Below are 10,608 nucleotides of genomic sequence, written 5' to 3'. Positions count from 1 at the left end.
GTGCCTTGCTTTGTCTACATATGAAGGTGTCTTTTTTTGTCTATTTGAAGGTGTCATGTTTTGTCTATTTGAAGGAGTCCTGGTTTGTCTACATATGGAGGTGTCCTGTTTTGTCAGTTTGAAGGTATCCTTTTTTGTCTACATTTTAAGAAGTCATGCTTTGTCTACATATGACGGTGTCCTGGTTTGTCTACATATGAAGGTGTCCGGTTTTGTCTACATATGAAGGTGGACTATTTTGTCTATTTGAAGGTGTCCTGTTTTGTCTACATTTGCAGGTGTCCTTTTTTTGTCTATTTGAAGGTGTCCTGGTCTGTCTACATTTGAAGGTGTCCTTCTTTGTATACATTTGAAGGTGTCCTGTTTTGTCTACATTTGAAGGTGTCCTGGTCTGTCTCTACATTTGAAGGTGTCCTGCTTTGTCTACATTAGCAGGTGTCCTTCTTTGTATACATTCGAAGGTGTCCTGCTTTGTCCTATTCGAAGGTGTCCTGTTTTGTCTATTTGAAGGTGTCCTGCTTTGTCTACATTCGAAGATGTCCTGCTTTGTCTACATTTGAAGGTGTCCTGTTTTGTCTCGAAAGACAGCTGTATACTGAGGTTTAATTCATTATGGTGCTATGAATATAACTATCATTTGTATCTAAATGTACTAATATCGGGTGTGTCAGTTCGTCACAAGAATAGCGAAAGACTTCATCTGTCACCGGTTTACCTGTCATTGAAGAACAAAGACAATATATATATAAGACCTCTAATTATTTTAATTTGAAATCTTTTGTATGTAGACAGGTAGTAATGTCCACGTTTTCCGACACCCGACAATGGACTGGTATCGGTACACAACACTTACTTGTGACATTGTATGCCGCTCTACTCACATTCACAGCACTCTGGCCCCGTCAGGCATGCACTGGCACCACACACTCATACAGGGTATACCACACAGGCTTCATATATACCATTACGCTACAAAACATGGCTATTTCTCTTCATCATATGCCGACAGAGAGTATATATACAATTATTACGATGGCTGCTGTCCGCAAATCACACACTCTGTTCATCTTCATTACACCAACAATCGCGCACACACACACACGTATTTCTTTTCCCTCTTTGCTATATTTCAACAAACTTTGATCATACCCACAAAAAGATATAAGCATTTTATACAAATACATACAATGATAAATATAAACGAAATGTGTAAAATTGATGAAAACATACGGACAATTTCTTAACATTCTCTCAAAATTTCATTTACAACCCTAACATACAAGAATAAAAAAGATACTATTTGCAAATATCATCCATCATTATGTAAATGGTGGTCAAAATTGCGTAGAGCATGCCTAATTTTAACATCTCGGCTAATTACGTTAAGACTCGGTTTGGTTCCGATATTTTACGGAGTTAACCGATATATTGCCATTAACAATATGACACAACCCACATGGCAAAGGTTGTATCTAGATTTTTTCTGAACAGACATTTACTACCTTTGTATATACTGTATAACATTTTGGTTTAAAACTTGTACAGCTTGAACAAATTACGAGACCAAAATAGATCCAAGCTTCAATATCACCAAGAATGCAAATCGGTCTCAGGTTTTCTGTCAGATTCTCTGTTTCAGTGAAGAGTACATGAGATCAAGGTTCACTTTTAAAATTAACTTCAATAAAGCTGAAAATTGACGAAAATGTTTCTCAACAAACATATCTAGTTTAGTATTTTTGTTACAAAAACAGTAGGTAAGAAAACGAGGAGCTATTGGTATAGGTACTATTATCTGTCTAGTCAACATTGCAAGATGTGATTAAGCATGCTTTTAATAAAACAACTAGTTTCATTACACATATTATACAATACTTTTGAATGAACCTACTTCATAAAAATCCTATTTACAACATTTCTCTCATAAAACAAGCATGAAAACATACACACAACTTTAATGTGCACATGTGTACATTGTTTTAATAGCTACACACTCTATCAGCTTCAGTCTCTCATGTTTAACTGTACACCTACATGATTATAGAATACACAACACAGGGAACGATTACATGCATACTGATATGTAAACGCACTAGACGATCAGCTAACTTCGGCTAACCTCGGCTGATTCCGGTAACATGGGTTCAGGTACGTAATCTGCCGAATATTGACAAATGTTCAAGACATCTGCATCTAAATAGTGTAAAACCTTTTTTAAGGTTGGTAACAGATGATTGGGATGCAGATTTATATCCGAACCTGGAATATCTGGACATTAACGATCAATTCAGCAGTTCCCATACAAATATACCTACATGATGTAATAATGAATTATCTACTAGAATGAACTTGCACCCCTTTCATAATTACCATATATACAGCTTGATGATTAACAAATACAACCAGTTTGACTTCATAGGTCAACTTTAACGGACCTTAAAGGTACATTAATCAGGCTCAGATCTAATAGCTCTACTTTTGTCCAAGTAGGTTAAAACTCCAAGCTTTAATATAGAGGCAATGGAGTCGAACAAAATAAACACTAAAATATCAACAATGTACAAATGGACACTCAAGGTGGCTATGCAAATGACTGTTAATACAGTATCATTAATATTTTGTGTCCCTTTCTATAGAAATATATTCCATTCACAAAATATCCTAGCAGTGACATTGATCAACAATTTTAGACAAGAATCCAATAAATGTACAATACTCTTATGGAAAATGCTAATTTCTAATACATTTTTATGGTAAATAAATTAACATATAGGAATACAATTATAAAATACTTACACAAGGGCAGACAACTCACTAAAGGGGATATAACTAGTATACTATCTATGATTTTAACACATAACAACAGAGAAAATGGACGTAATATTGAATATAAAGAATAACATTCATGATATCTTCTAATGACAATATATGTGATGGGTGATTCTTCCGAGTTTATTTAGGAAGAAAAGTGCGAGACATGGATTCCCAATAAAATCATATGTGGAATACCAGATTCCCTTTACAAGTGCTTTGGAATACCAGGTTATTTAATATATAAAAGTTATATATAACTGACCACTAACAAATAAAGCAACAATGGTAACAAATGGTGTAAAAACATAGCTTAGGAGAATCAGCACAACAACGCTTTCAAGGGCAGGACTGTACCCCCTAACGTACACTTACCTGATGTACAACCCCCACCCCGGGACGACAATACTAAGGATTAGAAATACTTTACAATAGTTAATTCTATGATGTGGGGGATCCAGTCCTGAGCAGAATCTTGTTAGCGACATATTATAGAAAACATTGTTTCAAGAGAGTGAGTGGGTGAAAACTTGTAATGGAATGGTTAAAAACGGCAGGGTGAAATGTCAACAACGACTGAGAGAGGTTAAAGGTTAAATACTAAGACGTTTGGCACCGCTGTGATACAGCCAGTCTGGAAGCCCCTAATGAACGATCTAATGATGTAATATGAGAATTACCTAATCATCTTATAGCTTGATAGAACAAACCTTCATACTGTATCTTGATTTCAGTATATCTCATAAACAATTAATCTTAAATATTTTAATTATAATTTTGTGTGTGTGTGTGTCAACAAATGTAAGTATGTTTCTTTTGGTCATTTTCATGAGCATGGAAAAATAAATGTTCGTTATATATTGTTATAAACAACATAGATTTTATTTAAGTATTTCTTCACAAAATACCATGTTTTACATTCAGGATTATGTACCAATAATTGTTATAAGGGGTTTCGGTATTTTCATGGATTTACTGGAGATCTGGGGTTCAAGGGGTCAATCCATGGTCAAATGACATAATTTTGTACACATATATGAATCTCTTCAGGTGAAGATTAAATGGGAAACAGGCCAACGTTATAAAACTTTGTAATCAAGGACGATAAAAATATTGTAGTACTTTTTCATGTAAATTATATGAAATGATGGGATGTTGAATGAGAATGAAAAGATATGGCACAAAGTATATTTGTGATGGAAGGAGGTAGCAAAATCTTCAACAATTAATTGAAGTCAAATAAGCAACTATTAAGGTAACACATTAAACTCTTTAAATCAAGGGGAGAAAATAATTGTTAGTCTGGACATCAAATGAGGAATTTTAAACATTCAAATGACATGATAAAGAGTTTTTACATGAATATAAAACAAGAATTCTCACCAAAAACATAGATCTATCCCTGAAAATGTTTATGCTATCAAAAGTTTTAAAAAGATTTTAATTGTTCCAACCTGTATTACAGGTCCTCAGGTAAACAGGTACATTGTAAGGTACATTGTATTACAGGTCTGTCCTCAGGTAAACATTCAGTCAGTTTGATACCCCTTCATCTCCATATAAATTTTGATGAGAATTGATTTCTGTCAATAAAATTAAGTCCAGGTTAATTATGTACCTATGTTTTTGGTGAATTATCACATTTTGTTCTTCACTTTTACAAGCATGCCATGTGCCATGCATACTGAAAAAAAATAAAAAGAATACCTGCTGAACAAAAAATAGTGTAACTTCAATTTACAAGGATCGTTCTTCATTACATCTCAATAAGGTGGATTATGACATTACAACTACATACATACTTTATCATTGAGAGGTCATAGAATAATATTTGTGTATATGAATGCAATTTGGATGACAATTAAAATGATGTCCATTATTAATGTCAACCAGATTGCATTCATATTGACAATGAAAACGTTCAATGGCTATAATATTTACATTTTAAAGATTGAAATACATATTTGATGGGAGACCTCAAAGCATGCTGATATAAATGTCACATTGTATACCATGTCTGCATGGAAATCATTGTCTCTTCACAAAGAACCTCCAACACAATCAAGAGAACTGTTCTATTATTGCCATGCCCACACTAAACATTCCACATGGATAAAGTAATCTTTGGTAATGTTACCTAGTCAGACACAGGCTCGAAATGTTCTCAATGCTATTACGTTACTCTTTCTCCTTGAAGAACTCGTCATTTGTAACATACTTTACAATATCAGCAATGTCTGACATACTGTCCTCGTCCTCTGGTTCGGCAGTATAACTTGTGTAGTCTGGGCGCCCACATTGCGGAGGCATAGGTCTCCCACCACCGCCACCACTAGGATCCAGCTCTGTTAAATTTCCCATTTGTTTCTTAGGTTCCTTCTCTAACAGCTTGTCAATCATGAAGCCACCTCCCCCACTGCCTCCATTTGGTGTGTGGCCCATGGGAGGGGGACCAGTTCCATTAGCACCATAAGGGTAGCCCCTTGGGGGCATTCCTGGATGAGGATGTCTATCACCAGGACCATACTGGGGCCCGTAGTACTGACCTGGGTAGGGGCCGTATTGTCTAGGAGCTCCCATATGTCCCTCAGGACCCCCAGGCCCACCTGGGTATGGATATATCCCTACGGGAGCCTGGTGGGGACCCATCTGCCCGGGATGCATTCCCGATGGAAAGGATGCTGGGTTTTGTTGGTTTGCTGCAGTTTTAGTCCCACTTTTCTTTTTTCCTTTCCCCTTTTTACCTTTCGCAGGTTTAGCCGGTTCAGGAAGTTCAGTTCCAGAATGGGAACTGAATCTAGCCTGATTTTGAGCCATGGGACGCATTGGTGGCATGTGAGGAGGTGAGCCATAAGGTCCAGGATATCCTGGAGGAAAGTTACCCATGGGAGGTCCTGGGTACATACCAGGAGAGAAGGGAGCACCTGACCTAGGATGGGGTGCCCCCTGAGGAGGCATGGGAACTCGCTGACTTTTGGGGCTCATAATAGGAGAACTCTGGCCTGGGGGCATCTGACCTGGTGGACCTTGATTTGGGGGCATAGGACCATGTGCAGACATTGGGGGTTCCTGGTTTGGGGGCATTGGGCCATGGGCAGACATTTGGGGACCTTGATTTGGGAGCATCTGGCCACGGGCAGGCATTGAGGGACCCTGGTTTGGTGGAATTGGCCCATGAGCAGACATTGGAGGGCCTTGTATTGGGGGCATCGGACCATGAACAGACATTTGGGGACCCTGGTTTTGGGGCATTGGGCCATGGGCAGACATTGGGGGACCCTGGTTTGGTGACATTAGGCCTTGGGCAGACACTGGGGGACCCTGGTTTTGTGGCATTGCTCCATGGGCAGACATTGGGGGACCCTGGTTTGGTGGCATTAGGCCTTGGGCAGACACTGGGGGACCCTGGTTTTGTGGCATTGCCCCATGGGCAGACATTGCAGGACCCTGGGTTGGGGGCATTGACCCATTGGCAGACATTGCAGGACCCTGGGTTGGAGGCATTGGGCCTTGGGCAGACATTGGAGGACCCTGGCTAGGGGGCATTGGGCCTTGGGCAGACATTGGGGGACTTTGGTTTGGGGGCATTGGGCCTTTGGCAGACATTGCAGGACCCTGGGTTGGAGGCATTGGGCCTTTGGAACACATTGGGGGACTTTGGTTTGGGGGCATTGGGCCTTGGGCTGGCACTGAGGGACCCTGGTTGGAGGTCATAGGGCCATGATCTGTGTTTTCTTGCTTTATGGCCATGTGCCCTTCAGCTGAAATTGCAGGACTTTTGTTTGGGGGCTCTGGAACATTTGTGGAGGTTGAGGGTTCCTTGTTTTGGGGATTAGGTTCATGGGAGGATGTTTGCGGACCCTGGTTTTGAGGTACAGAACCATCAGATGATACTGGCAGAACTTGATTTTTAGGCATCTGACCCTTAGGTGATGTTGGACCATAGTTTGATGACAATGAATCTTTGGCTGATGTAGGACCCTGTTTTGAGGGCATTGGTCCTTGACTTGATACAGGACAGAAGTCTGGGGAAATTGGGCCTGGACTTGACACAGGGCAATGGTTTGGAGACATTGGCCCTTTACTAGACACTGGAGGCCCACGATTAGGGGACAATGGGTCTTCGCTTGGTACTTGAGAGCCATGTTTTGGGGATATTGAGTCTTGCTTTGACAAAGACAGGTTTTCATTTGGTGACCTGCGGCCTTGGTTTGGAAAAGGAGGCCCTTGGTTCTGATAGATTTGGCTGTCACTTGTTGATGGGGGAACTGAGGTACCATGGTCGACTGGTATTGCTCCTGGTGGCGTCTGTGAAATATGGGGTGCTTGACCAGCAGCAGACACAATGGGGGTCTCTGTAGGTGATAGGGGGCCTTGGGATGACTTTGGAGGGCCTTGATTCTGCGGTACTGGGATCGGAGTAGAAACTTTATCACAAGGATGATCTGGGCTAGATATCTTGGGTTCTTGTGTGCTACATGGAGTCATTGCTTCAGAACTTTGTGTATTTGGCATAGGTTCATTCTTCAATAAAGGATGTGACATGGGAAGTGGACCTGCACTTGAGCCTACTGGTGGACTTTTAGGTGTGGTACTATTTGGTCCCATGGAAACCGACTTGGCCTTTTTAGTTTTCCCCTTATTTTTCCCCTTTTTACTCGTACCTGAAACTAAGGGAGGTGGTTGGGCAGGTGCAGTACTCGGACTAGATCCCATGGGAGATGACTGCAGACCAGCTTTAAAAGCATGTTGGGATGTAGTCAGACTCGGTCTCAGTGGAGGTGGACCAGGAGGACCAGGCATTCCTGTGGAGCTGTGATTAGACATTAGGTGGTGGTTTGATGGCACAGGAGGTCCTTGTGGGGTGGACATAGAAGCCATAGAACGACCAGGTGGAATGGCCCCAGGAGGTCCATGTGGACCAGTCATGTTGACTGGCTGACTTCCTGGATTAGGATAAGGACTAATGTTGGCATTGTCACCTAAACCCGGCTGATTTAACATGCGAGGTTTAGGCCCTTGGGAAAGTGGAATATTTCCTGCACGTGGCATCTGACCAGATTGCGACATTCTTTGTGGCATCTGCCCTGGATGTAGCATTCCCTGTTGTGCCATTTGATTTGGATGTGGCATTCTCTGGGGTGGCATCTGACCTGGATGCGACATTCCTTGTGGAGGCATCTGACCAGGTCTTGGCATTCCTTGTGATGACATCTGACCCGGATGGGGCATACCTTGGCGTGGCATCTGACCTTGGTGTGGAGGTCTCTGTGGAGGCATTTGCCCTTGGTGAGGTACTCCTTGAGGTCGCATCTGACTCTGATGTGGTGAACCTTGTGTTGGCATTTGCCCTTGATGTTGCATGTGCCCTGGATGAGGCAGGTCTTGGGGAGTCCTCTGTCCTTGGTGTGACATTCCCTGTGATGGGATCTGACCTTGATGTGTCATGCCCTGTGGTGGCATTTGAACTTGATGTGGCATGCTTTGTGGGGGTATCTGACCTTGGTGTGGCATGCCCTGAGGTGGCATTTGACTTTGGTGTGCCATGCTGTGCGGTGGCATTTGACCTTGAGACTTCATATTCTGTGGTGGCATTTGACCTTGGTGTGGCATTCCTTGTGTTGGCATTTGACCCTGATGAGGCATACCCTGACCTGGCATAGGCCCCATTGGTCGATGCATGGGATGTCCTGGAGGATTATAAGCATTACCCTGGTACATCTGTGGGTAGCCTTGGTGTTGAGGGTAATAGCCCTGGGGAGGTGGGGACATGTACTGTCCATGAGGTGGGGAGCTGTATGGAGGAGGTGACTGCCCTGGGAAGTTTCCTGGACCCATAGGTCGAGAGCCATTACTGTACTGCGGTTTTGGATGTCTGACAGGATGAGAAGGCCCCCCTGTGGAGCCATCCGAAAAATGATCCCGACTTGAGTCATCATAGGGTGGAGGTGGTGGGAACTGTGGTCCACTCATCTGAGATTCTGACCCTCCTGTGCTGCCTGAACTCATTCTCCTGTCCATAATACCAGGGGGCATGCTTCCATCAGAGTTATCTGCCCCTGCAGGAGGTTCCTGTTTTTTAGAATCACCACCTTTGAGAGGCACATCAGCCTTACTCTCTTTAACATCACCTTCCTCTTCCTTCTTTTCCTTGACATTGTCCTCCTCGTAATCCTCTGTCCCTGATGAATCTTCCTGTATCACAGTCTTTTTCTTTTTGGCACTGCCATGCACTTCCTTCTTCTCTTCCTCTTTTTCACTTTTTTTAGATACAGCAGAGTCATCAGAATCGAAATTCAAAAGACTTGTGAAATTGACTTTTTGGGCAGCTTTGCGTCTTGATCTCCTGACAAGAGAGCTATCTGAAGATGATTCGGACTCGCTACTAGATTTATAATGCTGTCTTTTACGAGATTTCTTGATAATGTTTGGTTTTCTGTCACTTTCAGATTCCGACTCCTCTTCATCCTCCCCACTTTCACCATCTTCTTCACTTTCCTCTGATTTAGAATTTGATTTCTGATCAGATTTATCATCAGACTCATTTTCATCACTACTATCATCTGACCGTATCACACGTCGCCTTTTTGACTCTTGCTTTGATTTATTTTTGTGTTTCAGTTTTTTCAGCTTTTCATCAAATGCTGTACGTGATTTTTTACAACTAGTGGGGCCACTTTCATCTGAACAAAGATCTGCACTATCCATGGACTCTTCCTCTTCTTCCTCCTCCTCTTCCTCTTCCTCCTCCTCTGAGCGAGCCTCTCGATAGCTGACTTTCCTCCGAGCACGAGCTCTTGTCGAACGCCGGCACAGAGCACTGTCATCACTATCGTATTCTTCGTCTACAACTGAAACAGGAAGAATCACAAAATTTCTTAGGACATTTTGTTTTCTAAACATATTAACATTATCATTAAGTCTATCGTTTTCTAAACATATCAATTTATCTAAAGCTGTATTACTGCAAATCACTTTGCTTGAATGAGATGGTTTTTGTATCAATTACTGTATACCAGTTATCAAATCTTTTAGGAATAGAGGATCTACATGTATATATAAAGAAAACAATTTAAATCAAGATTCAAATATCATTCTTTCTATTGCAATTTTAAGTTTTTATAAATAAACAAATTAATAATCAATAAGAATTTTTTTATAAGTTTGATTATAGGCCTTTAACTTTGACAATGGTGTAAATGGTGTAAAAACAGGTGTAAATCTAGATATTATACAAGAATTACATGTAATTACATGTCTCGCTTGTCTCCCCTTCTGCATATCATTTAGATTAAGTCATCCCGAAAGAAGTCTAATATCATACACGGTTGTTTCCGCTACTTTTCTCCATTACGAATTAATAATTTGTATATAAAGGTCTTAGTGGACTATGAATTTAAATATATGGGTTTGACTGCCATAGGAATCACACGAAGGTACTTTTTTTCAAGGTGGGTAGTCTTTGTCGGGTGTGTGACTTCTGCTATTGCTCACAATTGCGATTCTAGTTGATCAATTATTAAAATTACATAAAATTTTTTCAAAGATTTTATTGCCACAATGTATTTCTCCAAATATAAAAAGTGAGAAATTAAGTTCAACCCCAAGATATACAGAAAACTTTAACAAGGCCCAATTAATTCATTTACAAAGTCCAATTACCAGTAAATTTTAGTTGAAATTCTGAATCTGAAATTTGTGTTGGGATGGTTACATATAGATACAAGTTTTTTTCCAGGTGCACTTATTATAGCTTATGTACTTAAAGAGAAATTTAGAGTTTTGAGTCTCCGCTGC

The 10,608-nt window shown here is 40.9% G+C and overlaps 1 protein-coding gene across 1 annotated transcript in view; it reads right to left on the bottom strand.

Moving 5' to 3' along the window:
- Nucleotides 1–742: 742 nt before the first annotated feature.
- LOC117341639 (nuclear receptor corepressor 2-like) overlaps nt 743–10,608 on the bottom strand; it is a 29,816-nt gene continuing 19,950 nt past the window's right edge. The window contains exon 16 of the mRNA XM_033903498.1: nt 743–9,662. Coding sequence (XP_033759389.1) covers nt 4,990–9,662 — 4,673 coding nt within the window. The 3' untranslated portion in view covers nt 743–4,989. The remainder of the gene's footprint in view (nt 9,663–10,608) is intronic.

This window comes from Pecten maximus, chromosome 14 (genome assembly GCF_902652985.1).
Source record: "Pecten maximus chromosome 14, xPecMax1.1, whole genome shotgun sequence".
NCBI classification, from domain to species: Eukaryota; Metazoa; Mollusca; class Bivalvia; order Pectinida; family Pectinidae; genus Pecten; species Pecten maximus.
This window is presented reverse-complemented; position numbering and strand designations above follow the sequence as displayed.